A 23,512-nucleotide genomic window follows, 5' to 3' on the forward strand; every position below is an offset into this window, starting at 1 on the left:
ACTGCCTTTAAGCAAAACAGTAAACTGTCTGAACAGCTGGCGGCTCACAGCGCACCGCCTGGCGACAGCTCTCCAGGCTGATAAGTGCTCTGGAAAAAAAAAAAGAAGGTAAGGCTGAGACTCGCCATATCCTCAACGACCCAGAGAGCAGTAAAGTTGAATTAAAGAAGCAGCAGCATCCTGGTGATCTAGAGCATTAATAACCCACTTTATGTTACAGTTTTATGCGTCTTGCTGCGACCAGGCGCGCAACAGAAGGTGTGCGCACATGGACGAACATTTGTCGGTTTGAGTCAGTGACCGAAAAATAACTGTGAAAAAAAGTTAATCCAGCGACAGAAGAAAAGCGTGATGGCTAATTCTGCCGTCCCCTCTCAGGGGAACACAAGGAGGTCGTCTGGTGTGGCACGTGGAAACAGACCACCGGATTTGGAGCTGTCGGAAATCACACTCCGCGCGTCTGAACCAGAGACACCTGTGGCCGGCGACGCATTTTATGACAAAGACAAAATGCCAGAGGACGGTAGCACTCCCACGGGTGTGTCCCCTGTTCACCTCCACCCTTACCTATCTCACCCCCGGATGTCTGTGCGGATGTCGGTGTACAGCACCGGGGTTCGCCCTGTCCTCACCCGCGCCTACATCCAAGGACGCGTGTATAACTTTCTGGAAAGGCCGTCTGGCTGGAAATGCTTCGTGTATCACTTCGCAGTGTGAGTGTTTTTATTTTCATAATCATGCACATCCATGGGGTATTCAAGGGCATAATTGCAACTCTAAGATCCTAATTAAACAGGGAGTTAATTGCTCATGTAGAGCCTTGGAAGTCCTCGCCACAAAGAACTGTTAATCCTGTGAATTTTAGAAAGATACGGCGCAGATATCACAGCACAGCAGTCCCTCCAGGAATATTACAAGGATATTTTGGTAGAACCAATAACAGAATTAAAACACCATGTACTTCATCACAAGACAAAAATAAGTCCTCACTGGAATGCTAAAGTAATATTATACAGATCTTTCATTTGGGGGGACTACTTTTCCTCAGCACCCCTGAGCATTTCATTTTGTAGAACAGCTGGGACTGCAGCACAGAGGTGCTTCAGTTCTGAAGTTTCTTTTCTTCCTGATAATATGAGAGAGAGTACACAGTTTTATATAAAAGAACAAAATATAAATGATACAGCTGCTAGTGAAGGTAAAACTTGGGGGAAATCGGTGGGAGGTAGATTTTATGTGCATAAGCTCCACTAACAGAAAGTGTCAGATTGCAGTTTGCCACCCAAAAGTGATGTGACAGGTTGGCAGGTAGCTGAAAAATGTTTCTTGACAATGAAAAGGTTGTTACTAGCAATAAATACTTCTCCATACACAGCTGACGTGATGCAATAGGATACATCTCATTGCTTTTTCTCCCCCCGTTCCTGGTATAAGAGACCAGCGTCCAAGAAACTGACAGTCTAGTAGTGGATGCATGGAGAGTTCAGGCAGAGGTTTAGGAATGTGGGATATGATCTCCCAGCACACACACCCCATGTGTGCTGTCTGTCCCCACTTGCTGGCACTGATAGCAGGCAGCTAAACTTGGCAGCGTGTGTGCTGTGGAGGAGGCAGCGGTCCTGTCTGGCGCTGCCACCCCGTGACCCTGCAGTGTCAGAGGAGACGCAGGGGAACGCGGGCTGTCGGAGCAGGTTAGAGTCTGCGGTGACTCAAAGAGAACACGAGCAAACACAGTGCAGCGCAAACATATTAGAATGTTACCAAGAATAACTGTACATCACAGGACAGCAGGGAGGCTGGCGGCTGCTCTGACTACAGTAAAAATCTGTCTGTTTTCCTTTTGGATATAATATTAACGACTAAGCCTAAACCTGGATGATGAGGTGCTCTAACCTTCTAATAATCAATGAATATGCTATAACTGAGCCTCACTGGAAAATATGTGGTCACATTGGTCGAAAGTGTGACCAGTTTATTTGCTGAAAGCACCAAACGACTTAGTTATGTGTAGTAAAGTTATGCAGCATAACCCAATGATAACAGAATCATAATCTTAATACAACAACATGAAAGCTCTGCTTATGAGTTATGACACCGTTTTGGTTCATCCAGTGTGTGTTTGGAATCATTCTTGTAATGGCTGCTGTATGCTGATTTAAAACAAGCCCAAAAACAAAAGCAAAGCCACAAAGTAAATACTTAACAACCTATAGTCTCAAGAGCTCAAGAGCAGTGAGCAGTGCAAACAGGCTGAGTTTCAAATGAAGCCATCCTTACGTTTCTGAGATGCCCATCTGTTCTTTGGCCAGGTCTTCTCTATGATCCTGCACACCACTAGGTGCAAAGTCCAGCTGTGGATGTTAGGGTGGGTGGTAGAAGACACACATTTGTTTTCCACATTGGGCTATTTTTTCCCCTTTCACTGACTGTTTACTCTTATTTTGTACTGCTGGTGTTGCATTGACTTGCTGAAAGCATCAATCTAATGGTCAGGTATAGTATAGTTAGGATGAAGTATAACCCAGCTATAACAAAAGAAAGCTCCAGTTTTATCGGAAGAAGTTAAATTTGTTTTCCACTCAGTGGTTTGCATTTCTGCAGCTTGGCTTCACATTTACCACAGTGTACTGCCATAAGGGTCTTAGAGTTAAAGGAAACAATCTGTCCTCTTCACTAAAACGTTTGTGATGCCAATGTGCTAAACTAAACTACAGTACAGTGGGATGGTGATCAGTTTATAGTCAACAGTCAGTATTTATATTGTGCATAGACAGTAGTTAAACACTGTTAATTCTATGAGCTTATCTGGACATATATGAGAAACACAGCCAGTATTTACTGCCATGAAGGCACCAGCCTGCACTCAGCCTTCAGAAACAAACCTTTAGAATCCTACAGTACAGTTCAGGCTGTGGTTGTGATTTATTTCATCATGTGGTTCAGCTGACCAAACCCTCACAGTGCAGGTGTGGTGACGTCTGCAGCTTTTTGGGGTCAGTTCAGTAGCTTGTTTGTGCTAATGTTTGAGTCGCCTTATCACTGACCCAGAAGTCAAACATCAGAATAACCCACAGCCTTATCAGAGGTACCCTTGTGTGCGTGTATACACAAGCATATACGTAAGTTTGTCTATTCTAAGAAATGAACAGTGCATTACTCCAGAAAATGAGCAGTATATTCAGTTTCATGTAATTAGTAAATCATATCTCAGGCCCTCTTGATGAATGCTTCAGAGATCTATGTTTTATTTATAGTTTTGTTTTGCTTTGTTTTGTTTTGCTGTCTTGACATTAGACTTCCTTTGGTTTATGTGCTACAGTCTAACAGCAGAGGCAGGACTTTGGTGTTGAGCAGCATGGATCCATACCACATACTGGTTATAGATGAGTCGACCTGGAGCGTTAGACCCGAATCACAAAGTCTTCTTTAGACTCAGCTCTACAAAACGGAACCAGATATTCTGTCACACAGTGGGAGGAAAAAGTTCACAAACGCATTTTAGGGGTTTAACAAAGAGGTAAAGAGAGTGTGAGCTGTTTTTCTTTTCAATTACTGCTACTCTTTGGCTCACTGTCTCTATTATGCTGTGTGCTTTGCCCACCAGGAAGAAACAAATGAGCAGAAACTTTTCTTTACACTCTTCAGTGTTTTTTACACTCCCACCAGAGTCATCCATTCAGCTCGTAGCTGGTTGGAAACAGAGAGCAGTGGCTGAAATGATTAATCTCAGCCTGTAACCTGAAAATAGTCTCGTAATTCTGAATGCACGCTGACACGAGTCATCCTTTATTTCATGACTAATGCATTTCTAATGAAATTGTCTTTTGTGCATGTATGTTTTTATGTCAAATAGTCATGTGATTTAATCTACTTTATGTTTATGCTAACAGAATATATGGACTTTTGCCCAACAATATGCTCCCTGCCTGATATCATAATGTCCTGGGCCCAATACAACCATAAATTTGCATGTTAGGAGGCAACACAGCAGATGTTTACTCATGAGTTTGGAGTTTCCAGGGAGTCCCCCTGACACCTCAAGCTGTTTTGTTTTCGCCCACACTTAGGTTAGGATGTCCCGATCCGATCACGTGATTGGAAATCGGGCCTGATTACATGATTATAGACTCGCTCGGAATCGGACGTTCCCTCCCAATTTGGACTCAGATATATAATTATTAGGGCTGCGATAAACAGTAACATTTATATGCCCCGTGATAGCGCGAAGGTGCAGGACAGCAGCACAAAAGATCGCCTTTGCAGAGAACCCTAAAAGTATTGGATCGGGACTTGGTATCAGCAGATATTCAAAATCAAATGACTCGGACCTGAGGGCAAAAAGCCTGATCGGGACCTCCCTATAAACATACTTGTTAAAATTAGGCATTAAAATAGGGTAAAGGGTTAGGTAAAGATCATCTTAAAACACATGAATTCAAGCACATTTTAATGTTAAGGAAACCTGCTTCTTTCCGTGGTCTCCATTTTATGCTACAATGGCAGCATGGTGGGGAAAACATGGCTGATTTGTGTCAGTGTGCACAAAACAATAGATTAGACATTGTGTAAATATTTGACATAAACAGATGAGAATGCATCCCATGGAAATACGAGATGAAGAGTCAGTGGCAAACAGCCTGTCGTTTCAGAGTGAGGAAGTGTCAGAGAAACATCTCTCTTTTCCTTTTAGCAGCTAACATATAGGGCACACTTACTTACAGCCTCATATCTCTGAATTCTTAACCCCTGAAGCGTTAGCCCTGACACAGCCCTCTGATGGCACTTCTGTAACATTTGATTGACTTGTCAGTGTTTTTGTGATATTTGTTGGTAACAGCCAGCGACATGCTCAGCTGCCGTGCTGCTAACTCTTATCCCGTCCCCTTTGCTTTGTCTCTGCTCTCACTACACAGACAGACTGCAAGTGAATCTGTCCATCAATAATAGATAGGAGCAATGCTTTGAGCTTTTGTTTAGAACTCAGCGGTGCCTATGTTGCTGAGCCAATGTGTTATTTGGTCTACAGCGAGCCAGGCAAAAACACAGAGCCTCTATTATCTATAGGCCTGGAGGTATAGGATGTGAAATATGACGGTGCAGTTAGTGGTGAGGGACTGCCGAGTCAGGTGAGAAGTGTAGGCTCAGCATACTGACTGTGTTTACTGGCATTGCATACGCTATGAAAAACAGTGTGACCAAAAGTAAATGGGCATTTTTTGGTGGAAATTTGAATGCTGCTGTCTGCTAGATCTGCAGCTGTTTGTTTTCATTGTTTGATTGATTGTCCATTAAATAATCATTCAATGTGTTTTAACATGTGCCATTGACAGCTGGGATAGGCCCCGGGCTCCCTGTGACCACCTTCCATCAGGCTTTGCAAACCCTTAGTGGGCTGGACAGGTAAACCAGAAATATGGAAGCCAGCGGACACATATGTTGGCGGAGCGTCCACATACTTTTGATCATGTAGTTTAATTAAGGCAGAGCCATTGACAGTAAAAACTATGGACAGAGCTTCCATGACGTCACCCGTTTGTTTCTGAAGTTTTTGAGGCTCGGTGGGAGGCTCCGGGACGTGCTGACCGCCGCCATGTTGGCAGTGTCACATTCAAAAACGCCAAATATGGACAAAGGGGGGGGGCACAAGCTGAGTTTAGGGGGGCGGGCGATCATGGAAGGAGGAAACCTGTGCTGTGATACGTCAACCGTCTGTCGCTCAAGCGGCAACGCCTATAATTATGCGTAATTTTAAGTCCGAATACAATTAAAACGAGTGAGTTACAAAAATTCACCCTCCGTACAATTGACACTAGAAAAGAACCTATCAATTGAGACCAGAATGTTTTTTTTGTACCAGGCTGTAAACATGTTCATTTCTGCTGTGAAGGTGGACATTTTAACATGGGAGTCTATGGGAAATGACTCGCTTTTGGAGCCAGCCCCCAGAGGTTGCGGGGTGAACTACAAGTTTTGACACTTCCACATGGGCTTCAAGTCTGAGCCCCGAAGGTTGCCGCTTGGGCAGAGCCCACTGACAAACTATTAAGACTAGCACGAATGCTCTAGTTTTTTGAAGAAGGCACCAAACTCCACAGTCATTTCTTTTCACTGTGTAGTTATTATCTACTTGTTCGGTCCTTTTTAGACAAGCCCAGCTGCTTTAGCTGCTTTACACAGCAGCACTGAGCTGGTGTCTCTCCTCAGACTTCTATCTGTGTTGACGTGTGGTGTGCACGTTCATGTCTCTGTGTGTGTATGTGTTAGCTTAAAGGGTATTTGGATTCCTGGCCAGTCTTCGATAAACTCAGGCTGTAGCATGTGGCGATAAGGGTCCTTGTGTAGCAAACACTGACTGGAAACTATAACTCTCTCCACACAGAGTTTCCATCAGGTCTGCTCAAATAGGAGTGAGGTAGTGATTCATTAGGGTTTAAAGTTTTAAAACAGAATCAGACCAACATTTTTTTTAAAAGGACGTGAGATTGTTCAAATATTTGCCAGTTTTCAGGAGGCTTTAAGTTTGACTCAAGGTTTGTGCCACCTGCATGGCGTTGATTTAACTACATTCTGGTTTAGGTGAAGTATTTTGCAGCTGCACGTGTCTCTATTTTTGCATAGAGTAATTACAGATAATACTCTTAGCTAATTTTAGCTTAAGGGAATTGGCACAGAAATACACCAGACAGGCGCTCATGTCTTCTCTGTGCTCACCTGTTCTCTCCACTGAGAAGCAGCAAATCATTTAGAACATGACTCACTCACTCACTGTAAGACTCCCGACTGCTCTCTGGGTTAACATATATGCTGATATTTCTTTAGCAGACATAGGGAGGATGATGTAGATGTGTGTGTGCTTCATGTACCATTGGTACAGGCTGATAATGGCCTTAACATGATTTATTGGCCATCAGATACCTGTTGACACTAATGCTCACTGTGTCCCCTGTAGATACATCAAAATTGACATCATGTCATCAGTTAGCATGTAAAAGTATGTCTGCAGATTGGAGTGTCAATGACGGCTAGTACAGCTGCTGACTGCTCTGCACAGACATTCCTTCAATCCTGCAGTTTAATTACTGAATTCCACTATAGGGACGTGAATATATCAGTACTGACACAACAGATATCTGCACAAAGGCATGGTTTTGTGGTGCTACTTTGTTTTCCTTGTCGAAAAAAAAAATGTAATGCAACTTTTATTTTGAAATTATTTACTTAACACTGCTGCCATGTCCCTTTTAATGTCTTCCTGTCCACAGCATCATTTAAATCGCTTTCCTTATGTGTTTACTGTGCTGTGTATATATATATATATATATATATATATATATATATATATATATATATATATATATACATACACAGCATATTTACAGTATATATAAACATGTGTAAACACAAAAAACACACAGCGACCTTTGCTTAACTATCAAAATGAAAAGTTACATCCGTTTGGCCTTGCACCTGTCAATCTTTCTGCACAGTGTCATAAAACTTAATTGGAAATTTTCAACAGTTGGAATGAGCTCCAGCAGTGGAGACCAATGAAAACAAGAACAGGAAGTGCGGTGGAAGGTTATGAGTTTGAGACTGGCTTATGACCTGTGTTACAGTTAGCCTTGCTCTTCTGACTTTTATGAAGAGTTGAGGAAAAGTTTGCGTTACAGAGACTTTTTTGTTTTACATCCAGGAAAGCAAAATATTGTCTTAAAACTCAAGGTCACATACATGCGTTTGGTATAGATGTAGCTTAGATGTAGTGTCACCACAGCTTTATTCAACCAGGCATATATATATTTCTCTCTCCTGCAGTTTGCGGACTTTCTGATGTCCCATTGTTGTTTCATTTTAAGCATTTGTGACCTTGAGGGATAAGGAGAATGTTAAAGAGCAATTTAATATTTGTTGATCCTGTGTGTGTGTGCGTCTGTGTGTGTGTGTGTGCGCTCATTATTTGACAACTTTATCTTGTGCTTTGCATTCCACACGGTGGAGTTCAAATGGGTCGCAGAGTTTCCTGCCGAGGGCTGTCCTTGAATGTTTCCTGAAATTCAGTCAGGTACTTCAATCAGGGTAGAAAATATCAAGCAATGCTATGATGTCTTGATTTTGTTTTTTTTTTAATGGAAAGTTGTTTAGAAGTTCAAACTCGAATCACACACCAACGTTGAGTGAGGTTTAGCCGTTTAAATCAAAGCATGAAATGCTGACATTAAATGTGGGAGTGATTGGTTACATAACTGCAATTTAAGGCAAATATCAAAGATCCTGCTGTGAATTATTATGCAAATGGTTGATTTAAGAATGAAGGATATTCATATTATTGATGACTACAAGACTAATGCATGTTCTGCTTCGTGCTCTGCAGGTTCCTCATAGTTCTGGCCTGTCTGATCCTCAGTGTCCTCTCTACCATCGACCAATACCAGGCGCTGGCTCACACAACTCTCTTCTGGGTGGTGAGTTTTTTTTAAATAAATAAACAAGACACTGGTTGGTGTGCAAACAGGAAGTGGGAGACTGCAGATTCTACAGTAGGAGGGTAGCAGAGTGTACCATCTTGTGTACTTGACAGAGGGGTAATTATTTCCTCTGACTGATATTGGTAATAACCCCTGATTCACTTCAGGACTAGTATTGCTGTGTGTGCAATTTTGCACTGTTCTGCATGGTGTAATATATGTAAAGGTTAGCCTCAGGCCTCAGGGAGCAGAGTGTGATGTTGGTTAGCTGTGTTGGTAGCTGCAGCGGTGGCTAGCTGTCCCACAGCCAGGGATATTTTTCACAAATAAAAAAAAAAAGTCAGGAAGTCTTTAAATAAACCATCACATTTAGCTCCACCTCCTGGCCAGTCCTTACAGGAACCATAGTCAACTTATACGTACACAACTTTGATCCTGATGGCCTGCTGTAATCCTTCCACTGCTGCAGAGACACCCAGCACTGAGGCCTGGCCACCACTGCCACTGTATCTCAAGTCGTGGTATCACATGTCACACTTTCACAAGGGCACATGTGTACAGGCATGACCACAGAGGTGATACAACACGCAGCTTTACTGACAGCAGTGAATGGGCTGTGTAACAGAAAATAACCCCTGTAAAACTTACCGGAAACACTTGTTAGAAAGGTTTATGTGGTGCAAAACCTGCCAACTACCAAAAACAAGAGATGGTAACAGTTTCATCCAACTCTACACACAGCATCGCCATGCTCCGTGGTTACAATCCTTCATAAAAGGCAATCAGGTGCCAGTATAAGATAAGAAAGTAACACAGCTAGCTAATGTAAGCGTTGCAGGTTCACAACATAAAAAAGAAAAGAAATCAATCGATAGCTATGTCATAATTAAGATCAGTTCCACGTGTTTGTCGGGCCTTAAGGATACACAGGATGTGTTTGTCTAGGAAAGATTGAACATAAACAAAATGTGTGTTAGTGTACATGAAGTGTGTCTTTAATGATTCTGATCAGTGGACCATAAACCGCATGTGTCTAACAGATAAGACGGGTGATTGATTTTACAGACTGGAGAACAGGATGCAGCTTCTTTTTTTAAATTATTATTATAACAGCACTGTTTACATTGTAGATACAGTCTGCAGCCTCTTGTTGTCATAACACTGCTTCAGTTCATGGAGGGTTTTTTTAAGTTCACTTAAGGTCCCACCACAGCATTTCCATTGTGTTGAGGTCTAGACTTCTTTTATTCTTCAGCCATTCTGTGTTGGGTCTCTGCTGTGCTTTGGATCATTGTCCTGTTGCACATGGGGCCCAGGTCCTGTGGCTTTTGCCCAAACCATCACCCCTCCACTGCCATGCTTGGCATTATAGGTATGAGGTGTTCTATTGAAGTGCTGTGTTTAGTTTTAATCAAGCGGCAACCTGCGGGGCTCAGACTTCGAAACCCATGCAGAAGTGTCAAAACTTGTAGTTCATGTCGCAACCACTGGGGGCTGGCTCCAGAACGAGTCATTTCCCATAGACTCCCGTGTTAAAATGGCCGACTTCACAGCAGAAATGAACATGTTTACAGCCTGGTACAAAAAACCATTCTGGTCTCAAATGATAGGTTCCCTTCAAGTGTCAATTGTACAGGGGGTGAATGTTTTTACAACTCACTCGTTTTAATTATATTCAGACTTAAAAATAGGCATAATTATGGGCGTTGCTGCTTGAGTGACAGACGGTTGCCGTATCACAGCGGGAGTTTCCTGCTTCCACGATCGCCCACCCCCCTAAACTCCCCCCCCCCCCCCCCCCCCCCCCTTGTCCATATTTGGAGTTTTGGCAGACGTGACGCTGCCAACATGGCGGCGGTCAGCGCGTCCCGGAGCCTCCCACCGAGCCTCAAAACGACTCTTCAGAAACAAATGGGTGACATCACGGAAGCTCTGTCCATAGTTTTTACTTTCAATGGTTTTAACCCAACTACTGAGTATCACTTTGCGTACATAAGGAGGATTTTATGACAAATATATAAATAAATATATAAATAAATATATCAAACATCAAACCTCACTGCCTGCAGATTGAAAAATCATTTTATTAGTTGACTGACCTAACTGCTGCTTCACAAAAAAACAATTTAGGGACACTTGTTTGACCTACATAAGCACTTTTTCTACAAACAATTTCAGTGTGTCCCGCCAGTCTAAGAGGGCCAAGGCACCTCCTCTAAAATCAATAGTAAATGGGATAAACTTAACCCCAAGACACCATCTGCTGAGCACAGGAACTGTTTGGGCGGTGGGTGAGTCACTCAAGCTTAGATAAAAAAGAAAACCCAGCGAAAGGATGAAAGGGACTTGAGGATTTTCTTTTAAGGAGGACTGGAGCGTGCCACATGTGACAAGTTCACCTTGTCCTGAGGATAATGGGATAGTCATGGTGTCTCATGAGCTGGCACATCACCATCTTAAATCCTACAGGTTCATTGTTGGAGTCATAAAGGAGGCTGTCTGCTACTCGTGCTCCCGTGGATGAGTCAAAAATTGTAATTAAAAAAAAAAGAAAAGTGTGAATTTTATTAATAAATGCCACACTGTCATTAAATATACATTTTGGCAAACTGCTTTTATGCCTTAGTTCACCCTCTGGAGATGTTTAATCGTCTTATTCTTCTCCTCTACACAGATAATGAATAATTAATATTTGCTACTAAACCTACCAAAATCTCAGACATTCATCTTCTCTATCCTCCGTCCCAGAGGGACTGTTTTGTACTTTGTGCTTTCTAGTTGGAGATTTGCTCTGACCCTGCCACTCTTTCATACTCTCCCTCCCCTCCACCACTGAAGCCTCTCCTTTGTCTCGCCTCTTTCTTCCTGCACACTCAAGGTTAACAGAGTCCACTCTGTTCTTTGCTTGGAGATGCAGCACCGCCTGAGAGTGTTTGTAGTTTGTGTGTTTGTGTGTTTGTCCAGATGCTTGGCGGCTTGCCCAAAGGATCCACATCCTCCAAAGAATTTGTTTATTTTTATGGTTGGCTGTGGACTATTTAAAGTGTTGCTACTTTTATTTCACATTCTGCAGAAAAAAAAAACATATATATTAAGTGGAAGTGTTGATAAATGTGTGTTGAGGAGTGGGTCAAGACTGAGGCGTGTAGGATGAAGCTATGGTGGAGCAGCGGGTGGGGGTCGAACAGGGATCGATGATTGGTTTAGGTCGGAAGATGTTGCAGTGGGAGGCGCGCAGGGAGCGGGGGGTGCTGTGTGGGGGCAATGATTTGAGGAGCTATCCAAGATTTATTGTTCCTCTCGCAGTTCATGTAATGAGAAGGAAGAGAGGAGGCAGCAAGGGGCGGGGCTGAGGGAGTTCTACTGTGAAATATAGACGAGGGAGGATGGAGGAAGATGCAGGGATTGGTCTTTGCTCCCAAAGCCTAACTTACATTGATTTCTAAGCAACATCATTATAAGTAATGTTTTCTTGTAACTAAAGAGAAAGTTCTGTATTTATTCAGTTGCTCCCTGCACACAGACATTAGACGACATTATCTGCTTTTCCTTTGTAAAGCGTTGTGCAGTGTGTAAAGTGCTGAAGGAGATAAGAAAACAAGCACCGAAGCACCTTTCTGAATGGCCTTTAGAGATTTCAACCAACACATCATGGAGACTGGGTCATTCTGTTCAGGCAGAAATCTTCTGAACATCTGTTTGACTGTCTGAGTTGTTTACTAGTTTGTCTGGATTTTTCTCTCCATCTTGGTGCATTGTAGATCAGTTAAATAATCTCAGGTCCTGTCCTCACCACATCTATCTGTAAAAACCTGCATGGAGCCAAACCGAGTAAATTAATGCTCGAAAAAATAAAGGAAACACTAAAATAACACCTCCTAGACCTCAATGAATAAAATATTCCAGTCGAAAATCAAAGTTATTAACCCATGGAGGTCTGGATTTGGAACCATACTCAAAATAAAATTGGAAAATCACGTTACAGGCTGTCAAAAGTCAGAATGAGGCTCAGTACTGTGTGGGGCCTTCACATACCTGTATCACCTCCCTACAACACCTGGGCAAGCTCCTGATGAGGCAGTGGATGTTCTCCTGAGGGATCTCCTCTTAGACCTGGATTAAAGCATCAGTCAGCTCCTGGACAGTCTGGTAAATGGAATGAGACATGATGTCCCAGATCTGCTGGATTGGATTCAGGTCTGGGGAACAGGCAGGCCAGTCCATAGCATCAATGCCTTCATCATGCAGGAAGTGCTGACACACTTCAGCCACATGAGGCCAAGCATTGTCATGCATCAGAAGGAACCCAGGGCCCACTGCATCATATGGTCTCACAATGGGTCTGAGGATCTCATCCCGGTACCTGATGGCAGTCAGGGTACCTCTGGCTAGCACATGGAGGGGTAGAAGAAGTAGAGTTTTGTGGTTTCTGTCCCCCTCTTTTTGTCTCCCCTCCCCCTCTCTCATGCTCTCTCCAGGTGCTGACTTCCTGTTTTCCACCTGATCACCTGGTGGTGCAGCTGATTGGCCTGTGGGTGTGTGCAGCTGGCCAATCCTGCAGGAGGGCCGGCTTTAAAAGGGGCACAGAGGCCTCTCGTATTTTGTCTGTTTGAGCCTGAGGCCTGTAGTTGGGGTGTGTTAGCTCTCAGTTGTTTGAAAAAACTAAGATGTGGCAAGGGAAGGGGTTGACTAGGTAAGCTCCATACACTTTGCTCTCATGTAGTTTCTTGTTGCCTAAAAACACTAGTCAGAGCAGTCAGTGCCAACCCCTGTGTTTTATTTGGTTGAAGGCCCTATTGTTTGTTGGTTTGTTTTGTTGTTGAAAGGGTTAGATAAGCTGGTTTTGTTGTATCCTTTTTATTCTTTTCCACCCCGGTCCCCTGCTCCTCCTCCACATCAGAGAGCCGTTTAGTGTTATTAATTAAAACCGGCTGACAGACACAGCAAACCTACTTGCCACAGCTCACACTGATGAGCTGTACTAGCAGAGCAGCTTCTGTGGGCCGCAGACACCGCCTCATGCTGCCTCTAGGGGTGAGAGCGCTGACAATATGCACAAGTAAGCAAAAAATCAGGCAGAAAGGATGATAATAGAGAGGTGCTCTGTGGTCAGCACCTGCAGAACCTCTCCTTTACAGGGCTTGTCTTGATAACTGCCTCTCATTTCCACCTGTTGTCTGTTCCATTTGCACAACAGCAGCTGAAACTGATTCACAATCAGTGTTCAAGAGCATAATTGAACAGATTATAAACCCATTTTAAACACATTTTAATCTTTGGCTCTGATGAAAAACATCCCCAGTAACTCCAAGCTGGAAATGTTTCCCGCGGTACAACATGGAAACCAGCCTCCGCCTGAATCCCCGTATTTTTTTCTCCCTCTCATCGTTCAATGCAGACAGTTCATGTCACCATTCCACATCTATGAGTGGATATTGATTCACTTCCAGACAGTGTCTCTTCCAAATGCTTGTTAATGATTAGGAGACGTGTGGAGGTAATTGCATTCTCATTCACACCAGTTCATTAATTTCCACATGTTGGTGTCATTGTGTGCTGTAATTGATTTTTTTTAAATCCATTTGTCCTGAAGCGACGCTGGAGGAAACTTGCACAGAATTGAAACAGAGCGGCTTTAATTGAGAAGCTTGAGCGTTAAGCTTGGTGTTGTTAGCGATGGACACGTGCTGTTCTAGTAATTGTTTCACTTATTGTCACGTAAATTAAAACACAATTAGGAGGAAAAGAACAGGGAAAAAGAGGTACTAATTCATTGCTACATCGTTAAATTTTAAGCTCATGGCAGTGACTGGTCAACTTGGTATAAAGAAACACAGAAAGTCAACTGACCTGTGAAAAAAACAGATCTAAAAGAGGGGTCTGAACCTCAAATTGGCTGGGACCCACTGCTTGTGTGATCACCCCATAGGAGGGCCACTTCTGTGTTTACATGTTACAAGAAAGTACCGTATGTCTGGAAAAGACTTTGCTGAGATGTTAGCCCTTCTTGAAGCTGTGTGGCTCGTGTCTTCTCCCTGCCATGCTGGTACTTTCGTACTTTTCTACAGTCGTTTTAACTCTTTCAACCCCACATGCATACAACAACAAAAGCCAGAAAACACTGCACTACCCATGTAAACAAATAATCATATTGAATATTAAATTAAACAGGAGAAACTCTACTACAAGCACATATAAGCCATATTTACACACATCAAACATCACTTCAACACCATGCAAATAATTATCAATCATCAAATCAAAGTCGACCCACTTAACACATTATTGCTAGCTCTCTGATACTTCAAGTCAAACAAACAAGGTGTCATATGAAAGCTGAGTTTACCAATTAGCACTGTTACAGTTTTGCTATATTATGAATATTTGGTACAGTAAAAGTACCAAAATTATATAAATACACCTTATGGTTGCTGAGATATACTCTATTCATTTTGGGCATGCCATGTTCAAGCTGATGCCTTAAATAATAAGCTTGGGGTGGAAGGGGTTAATCAGGGAGTTCAAACTGCAGGCCAGGGACCACTTTCTGGAACATTGCCCACATCCTTCCAGTCTGCACCTAAAGTCCAAAATGACAAAATAATCTGTGCAAAAAATATGTTTTAATGTAATATTTCTACAACTTTAATACAGATTAAGAGCACGTCACTCATATTTTGTGTTTTGTGCAGCATGACAAATTGTTCTATGTTGTGATCTTAGGCCTGTTTTGCTACACCTAGATGAGGCTAGCGGCTAGCAGGCTCGCCATCTTCCATTCGCTTTTGATTAGTAGACTTAAAGCTACAGGTTTAGATTTTCTGGCTGATATCAGTCCATTCATGTAGGTCAAAAATGTAAATTTAAATAGCTTCAGTGCAGCTTGTAATCTTCATTCTTATTTCATCTCTGTCTAAGTTGTTTTATAAAAAAAAAAACAATGAATGCTGACCACTGACTTTTCTAGAGTGGGATGGCCTCAGCTTGGAACAAATATGATCCAGAGTGGACTATTGAAGTCTCATCCATCCTGCTGATTCAAACAATGAATCAAGTACCTGGTACAAATTAAACGGTGACAAATGATGAATCTCCTAAATTGATAATCCTTAATGAATTGATGACATGAAGAAGTTTGTGTGAGAAGAAGAAAAGTTGCAGTTGTTATGAAGCAAACTTGGCTGAACACTTTAACAGCATCTGACGCTTCATTTTTTTTTTCTATCCACTCGTCCTTCTCTCTGATCTGTCTGGCAGGAGATCGTCCTTGTGGTGTTCTTCGGTGTGGAATATTTTGTCCGCCTCTGGTCAGCAGGCTGCCGCAGTAAATATGTTGGCATCTGGGGCCGACTACGCTTTGCCAGGAAGCCAATATCTATTATAGGTGGGAACACAACCCCTATACACACACACACGCTCGCTATCTCTACCCGCCCACACACACGCTCTTTAAACAATATCTGTAATATACCCTGAGCTTCATCCCAAAATGAGATATCTAAGACAAATTCAGCATGAAATTAAAACCGTCACTGCAGTCACGTTTCCACCTTCTGCTTTTATTCTTAAAATTGGAGCCTCCAGGTGTTTTTAAATGTGCAGAAATGAATATTAGCATTAGTATTATTTGTAACCCTCCTCGCCTAAATTGATTAATAGAATCATTTAGAAATGGAAACCATGATAATTTTTTTAATGGAGCACTTTCCCACTTTTGTACTTTATTCTTAGACTTTTCCGTATCTCCTCCTAGGACAATGTTTAAACTGAATATATGGAGATGATTAAAACGTATAATTGCACATTATTTTCTGTTGATACAGATTTGATTGTGGTTGTCGCTTCAATAATTGTGCTGTCAGTGGGATCCAAAGGCCAGGTCTTTGCCACCTCAGCTGTAAGGTAAGAGAGTGTTCATGTCTGTGCATGTGGAATATATAAAGCCAAAGATATGTCGATACTTTGTGCACCCAATGTTGTTGTTTTAGGGTTTTGTTTCCCGTTTTATTTTGATAGTGATCGTTCTGTGTCTCAGAGTTAACTTACACTTCCTGTTTTATTTTGATGTGTGATGAGTGATCATTCTCTGTGGCTGTGTTTGAAATCACTCACTCACTCACTCCCCAATCTCCATATGGGGAGTTCAGTGCAGGGCAGCATACAGTGAACTCATTGTGAAAGCATTTTCGGACTCTACCTCTGACGCCGTTGATTACGTCATTGCTGTTGCAAATTAAACAAGCCGATCTCTTCCGGCTAAACAATCTCTGTTGTCAGCAGTTACATTAAATGTTTTATGGCAAAACATTAATAAAGCAAACGCAGCAGTTCATGCTACATTCTTTAAATGATCATTATTCTTTTTGCCGGTCTGCACAATGCATGATGGTACATATCGCCAAAAGTAGTGACCATCGGATGGACACTGCTTTTCATGATGCATTGTGGGATACATTGAGGGCCCTATATGGGGTCTATAATTTCTCACTAAGATTTCGGACAGCACTACAAAATGGCGAAGGCACTATATAGGGCCATATGTAGTGAATAGGTGTGTGATTTCAAACACAGCCTCTGTCTCAGAGTTTTTACTTTCCTGTTTTATTGATTTTTATTCTATATTGTTTTGATTTTGATGGTTATCTTTACCTATTCCTTGTGGTTATTATTTCATGTTTTATTTTGGCGGTTGTCTTCACGTGTGTGTTTCTCGTGTGCAGTGGTTTTCATCACACTTCCTGTTGTGCTTTCTCTGCATCTTTATCACTGTGTTTCATTTTCCATGGTCCCACTTTTACAATTTCTTTTCCTTTTCTTACCTGTTGTTGGACTTGTTTTTAGTTAACGTCATCACAATCTTGCTTTCTGTTGTCTGCAGTTTGGGTCCCTGCCCCCATAAAAGGAGGCTGGGGGGTGCATGGGGGACCCTGAAGCCCATGCAGCATGTTTGGGATTAATTGCTCAGCAGGCCTTGATGCTGGTGTCCACATACCCTTGGCCTCATTGTGTGTGCATGCATGCGTTTTGTGTGAGTACAGTGTCAGCATGTAAACACTTCTGTTGTGTTCCAGAGGGATTCGCTTCCTGCAGATCCTGCGTATGCTCCACGTTGACCGGCAGGGAGGAACGTGGCGTCTCCTGGGCTCTGTTGTCTTCATCCATCGTCAGGTACACACAGTCACAGCTTTTAAAAACACATTATGGTTCAGGGTTAAAATCATCACCACCACAGGGTGTCTTCTGGCTTATTATTAGCATGCTGGAGGCTTTCTGTCAGGGGATTAATAGCCTCCTTTCTTCATGTATTATTATTCCTTAGTATGCGGTACAAACAGGAGGTCCTCACATGGGAATACAGCTCGAGAATATTTAGCTGAGAAGCACAAGAAAAGTGTTAGTGTGCAAAAGCTGGAGGTTTTAAGGAGTGTAGGCTCATCTGCTGGAGAGGGCTGCATCTCCCTCCTGGTTATCATTCAGCTGAGACACAGAGGTGGCTGTGATTATCCCCAGTGGCCACGGTAGTTGTCTTTAATGTCTGTATGAAAAGAGAGAGTGATGAGCGCAGCGTCAAGGATGTTACTCACCCAGCACCACCTACAGTCCTGCGCTTTCTTCCATCGGCCTTGGCTGATGACCATGTTGCTCCCAGCTGAGGCTGCTCTTCAACACTCACTGACCTCCGCTGTAAAGAGAGAGGCGGGGAGATATGAGGGCACTTTTAGTAAACACATCTAGCTGACTGTCTGCAGAAAGTCCTTTAGATTCAGGGTGTAAAATAACAAAGTTTAAGTTTAGGATGTGCTCAACAAGGGAGAGAAATACACACATTCCACACTGTATTTGTTATTTATTTATAAATCTTCCTCCAACCGTTGTGCAATATATCAGTTGGTGCATGCTTTACTCAGTTGTGATCCATTGAAATATATTGGTATGTCATTAAAGGCTTGAATGTTGAGGTTTTTACTGCACAGACAGACCCTAGTCACTGTTCTGTGTTCTTGGGCAAGACACTTCACCCTAGCCTGTGGCGCGCCTTGCTAGTCATTGTATGACACTGCTTGTGCAGCAGCCGTAACGAATTTCCCTCTGATACAGTATCTAAAATAAAAAATAAAAATATTAGTGCACACACGGAATAAAACATGTAACGGTGTTAATTTTAGCAAGAATTTTTCATTTCATTTTAGTTTTAGTCACCAAAGTCTGGATTTAGTTAAAGTCACATTTTAGTCGTTCAGTTTTAGTAAAGATTTAGTCAGTGGAAAATCAGTTTTAGTTTTAGTCCCAATTTAGTCTTTTTAAGCGATTTGACAGTGAGTTTCTAAATTATTTGGTAGTAAACACCTGATTGTAAGCATACCTATAATTATATAAACTAAGAATGTACTATTAATGTTTGAGAGTAAAACTGAAAGTCTAAGGCCTGATAGAAAAAGTGCAATATATAACCATATTCCTCTCAAGATCTTCATCCTTTTACAGTGTTGCAGGATGTGTAGCTCTGATGTGTAGTCCAGGCAGCTCAGTGTGTGAACATGAGTGTGCGCGGCGGCAGTGCGCCGGTGTGAACGAGCCCGCGGGAGAGGTGTGTGTATGTGCCGCCACCTCAGCACCCGCGGAGTTAGGATCTCCACTGTCGTTTTAATTTGCGTTGTCAGAGCTTCTTAAATTTACGTTATCGCCACAAATTAGTCACGGAAAAAAAGGTCAACGAAAAGTTTTCGTTAAAGTTATCGTTGACAATCGTTAACACTGCCATGTAAACGCCTTTTTTTCCTGTATATCTAGCTTGTTTAAGGTCACAGTCAGTCAGAATAAGCCATAATTAAATTATGACATGTGAAGAATGCCAGTCTTAGCTGCGTTATGGCAGCATGTGTACTGTAGGACTGCACTGTAGCGTTTTTACAGCCTTTTATGTCGGTTTCCAGCAGCTTGACTTTATTGAAATGATCTTGTGACATGCAGCAATTTTCTCAATTTTTTCTTTCAGTCTGCATCTGTGAACTCCCCACCAGTCCTGGCTGCCGACTTTCATCCAAACCCTCCTGGGGTTTTTGGCATAAACGGCACGCTAACACTAACAAGTCTCATGGCTCTGCTTGTGAATTCCTCACGTCCTCATCTTGCAATTTTTCAGCGTGCATTTTTGTGTTCTCAATAAATACCGATGCTGCCATATTGCTATTTATGTTCATTTTCCCTGGAATGGCATGCACGTTTCTGCTGGAAAGAAACATGCCTACGTCATGGTGTCACTTGTCTCTGGGTAACATGTAAATAGTGCTTTTCCTATGGCTGCATATAAACATTGCAGAGTACTACTTTAACATGAACATGCACATGTGTGTGTAATCAATCAATATTGCGCATGCAGCACATTTCTCCCCCCTGATTGTGAGTAAAAGGCTCCAGGTTGGAACCTCTTCTTCAGCCTATAATCTGAGATTTAAATTCACATCATGTACCTTCCTTTATCCAACACCTGTTTCCTGTAGTAGAGAATGGCAAGCTGGCACTGATGTGGACTATTTGCAGGTTTCAGTGGTCCAATTCCACTCACTCACAGAGCTGGGAGGGACCTTAATTTGGTGCACACAGTCCCACAAAGGCACAAATGGAGTCTGAAGAGAGGGGATGAATGTGAGATTGACTCTTGAGAGAGGGTCTGGTTAAATTCACTTCTGATTAAAGGCATCAGAAGTCGATATGTGTTAGAGAAAAGAACCTCCTCCCCACAATCACACTCCTTTTATCCAGGTGCTATTATGCCATTTCACAATGCATCCTTTTTGTGTGTAGTCCTATACTCTGTCAAAGCTTCATAGAATTCAAGCAGCCTTGAGGAAAATAGTGTGTACTATGTATTTCCATAAAGCAGCTGGACTGTGGTGCATTGTGCCTGACTTTTTTGCTCTTATGTAAACACAGCACTCTGCAGCCCCTCTGCGCTAACAGCTGGAGTTTTTAAAGCCAATAGACTTTCATTCAGTCCAATCAGGATCCAGTTTTCGTGTTGTAGCTGCATTTAAATACACACCGAGTAGCATTCTAGTACTTCTCGCTTGTAAACACAATTTGCACAGTTGCTCTTGGCTGGTTTACTGACAGATGGGAGAGCTCACGTCTCCAGAATGTGTTTGCCAGGTCACACGCATCGACTAAACCTCAGGTAGCAACTCAAGGAAAATGTTCCTCCATGTGCTAAAAGCTGTTATTTTCAGAGATCGCACACTTATGAGATACAAACGGGGAGTGTAATTTCAAAGTGCCACATGCTTTTTTTTTTCTTCTTTTTTTAGGGTTTGATACCCAGGAAGAGTCCCAAGCATGATAACAAGAAAAACAACATATCCATGGGCCTTTAAAACCTGTTTGTTCTTAGAAATGCAGGGATGGGTTCATGTTGCTTCACTGGAGTCAAACGGAACAATTCCCCCCACATTGTATTTGCAATCATCAGCTGCTGCTGCTGCTGCTGCTTCTCCACAACACTCTGAGAGAAATATCCCAGAGAGTGACAGTTCTGGGCCAAGACAGGAATAAGAATTTCACTCATCAGGAATTCAGCCCAATTTATTTGCAGCGAGTGCTCCGGCACTCCAAATGGTTAAACACAGTTTAAATCTAGTAGGTGAGTGCACTTAAAGAGCTTTTCCTACAAAGCTGTAGTCCAATTACAGTCAGACAGGATAAGAGCCAAGCCCAATTAGCCCTCCTGAACAAATCACAGACGGCTCCTTATTGAATCTGCAATAGTTATTTTAACTGCATCACCACAGGTCAGCTGTCTGAGTTTCAAACTAATTTCTAATGATTAAACGTCCATCTAAAGTCAATCAACAACCCTTCAGTTATTAGTGCAGGTGAACTGGCTTTTAGTTTAAAGGGTTTATAGTTGCCAGATTTATCTGTGTATAAATGTCTATAAATATCTGTGTATATATTACTTCCCCTCTGATTAGCTGTTTATATGAGCCCATTGCATTCTGGGTGTTGAAGTTCTACTACCTTTTTTTTTTAGCCATAAGGGAAAACTGCCGTCACCTTTCTGCTTGGGAGAGACGACCAACATTCATCAAAAGTTCCTTTTTTTCAGGAGCAAATAATCACTTCAACGTGCGTCGAACTGAATGTTCCTCATAACTCTAATACAAAAAAAAAAACATTTCTTCCAATTTGTTTCTGAAAGAACTGGCAGTGAAAATTCGTGACAAAAGGGCAGGTTGTCTGATTAAGGATGTATTCACCTTTTGTTCATGAATGACACGAGCCAGCACAGACGGCAGGATACTAAAAACGATTTTAATCATCATATTTACACAGCACATTTACATGAATATTCACATCCATATGTTGTAATATTAGCAAAACACGACCATATACAGGCAGTGATGTTAATGACACCGTCTGGCAATCAGGGCAGAATGTGGAAGGAAGATTTGGATATAAAACGTTCATACGCTCTTTAAAATGCCGCTTTAATAATAGATGTGTAATGTGTGTGTGTGTGTTTCAGGAGCTGATCACAACCCTGTACATCGGCTTCCTGAGCCTCATCTTCTCCTCCTACTTTGTCTACCTGGCAGAGAAAGATGCCGTCGACAGCAGCGGCGCCACTGAATTTGGAAACTATGCCGATGCTCTGTGGTGGGGTGTGGTAAGAGTCAGTGTGTTGGTGTAAATGTGTACTGATCCTAGTGATGTGTTATCCTGGTTGTAATCATGTTAAGGATACAGAACATAAACAGATTACTCATCCCTGTATGCTCCTAACATTAACCCGGTTCATCTGTGGGCGTGCTTACAGACAGTTTTAGCTCTATAGGAGAAACTGCTGTTCTTCATATAATTATGTTCACCTTGTGTATAAAACCTATGGAAGGAAACTGCCAGCGCTGGTCTCTCATTGACCTCGGCTTTAACAAAGCAGCTCTGTAGGTGTGATTCACCTCCACAATGTCACGGACCTCAAACATACCTAAAACAGTAGACCTGCACACTGTTATTATTATTCATCCAGGTTATGGTTTGTCTCTATGTGGATAATATTGTAATGTGTGTGAAGAGTAACCTGGTTTCATGAAGAAATGTGAGCAAATAAAGCGCAGCCAGCAGGTTATATCGGCAAGAATCAGCCCCCAGCAGAGATCCCATCTTCTGTCTGGCTGTGGTTTCCTCTCAGTGTCAGGTGTTCACTGGAAAGTTTTTTTTTTCCCAGAGTTTTGGTGTCCTACTTTTGAAAGCTAGGTTAACAACAAAATAGTGTTTGTCCTTTTTTGGTCTCCTTCCAGCAAGTGGCACTAAACAACACAGAAAATATTGATAATAACATCTGTATTAAGCCCTTTATGCATTTAAAATGACACATAACTTAACCTACGCTCCACCTCTTTGCCTGTATTTGGAGTTTAGGCAAACATGGTGACGGTCGGAGACTCAAAACTGCTCCTCAGTAACTTACGGGTGACATCACAGACACTTTGTCCAAACTTATATAATGTCTATGGTTGCTATTAGCTTAGCATAACATGAAGGATGGAAGCAGCCTGTTTACATTGCTGACATCCATCATCTCATGATAAACCGGTTACAATTAAAGAACCAGTGTGTAGGATGCAGTGACATCTAGTGGTGAATGTGCAGATTACAGCCAACGGACACGTCTACCTGTTCAATCATGTTCAATCCAGATCCAGTGAGTTCACTGTGTTCATTATGGGCTACTGTAAAAAAAACTAAGCTTAAAAGGCCTAATTTTAATCTAAATGTATGAAAATAAAACTAGAAATACTGTTTTCACTTTGTGTTAGAGAGAAGAGCCTCAAAATCCCTATCTTTAAAAACACTGTGTCTGTTTAAATCACTTTTGTGCATCCTAATTAATGCATGATTGTTTATCATGTCATAGAATTAATTAGCATTTTTTTAGATTTTTGCATCTTGACTCTCCTGTCTTGCCAAAAGTAAGTTTTTGCAGAGAGCAGTGTTGAAACATTTTAGCGAGTAAGAAGTCAAATATAGCCGGCGTTTCATCTGTACTA

At 42.1% G+C, this 23,512-nt stretch overlaps 1 protein-coding gene across 2 annotated transcripts in view; it reads left to right on the forward strand.

Moving 5' to 3' along the window:
- kcnq1.1 (potassium voltage-gated channel, KQT-like subfamily, member 1.1) overlaps positions 1 to 23,512 on the forward strand; it is a 47,846-nt gene continuing 24,334 nt past the window's right edge. The window contains exons 1-7 of one of the 2 annotated variants that reach the window (XM_028402525.1): positions 1 to 108; positions 221 to 713; positions 8,372 to 8,462; positions 15,723 to 15,849; positions 16,289 to 16,367; positions 17,537 to 17,633; positions 21,988 to 22,128. In XM_028402525.1, the coding sequence (XP_028258326.1) occupies positions 352 to 713; positions 8,372 to 8,462; positions 15,723 to 15,849; positions 16,289 to 16,367; positions 17,537 to 17,633; positions 21,988 to 22,128 (897 nt within the window). In that variant the 5' untranslated portion in view covers positions 1 to 108; positions 221 to 351. The other variant, XM_028402524.1, reaches the window with a different exon arrangement.

Source organism: Parambassis ranga, chromosome 3 (assembly GCF_900634625.1).
Source record: "Parambassis ranga chromosome 3, fParRan2.1, whole genome shotgun sequence".
NCBI classification, from domain to species: Eukaryota; Metazoa; Chordata; class Actinopteri; family Ambassidae; genus Parambassis; species Parambassis ranga.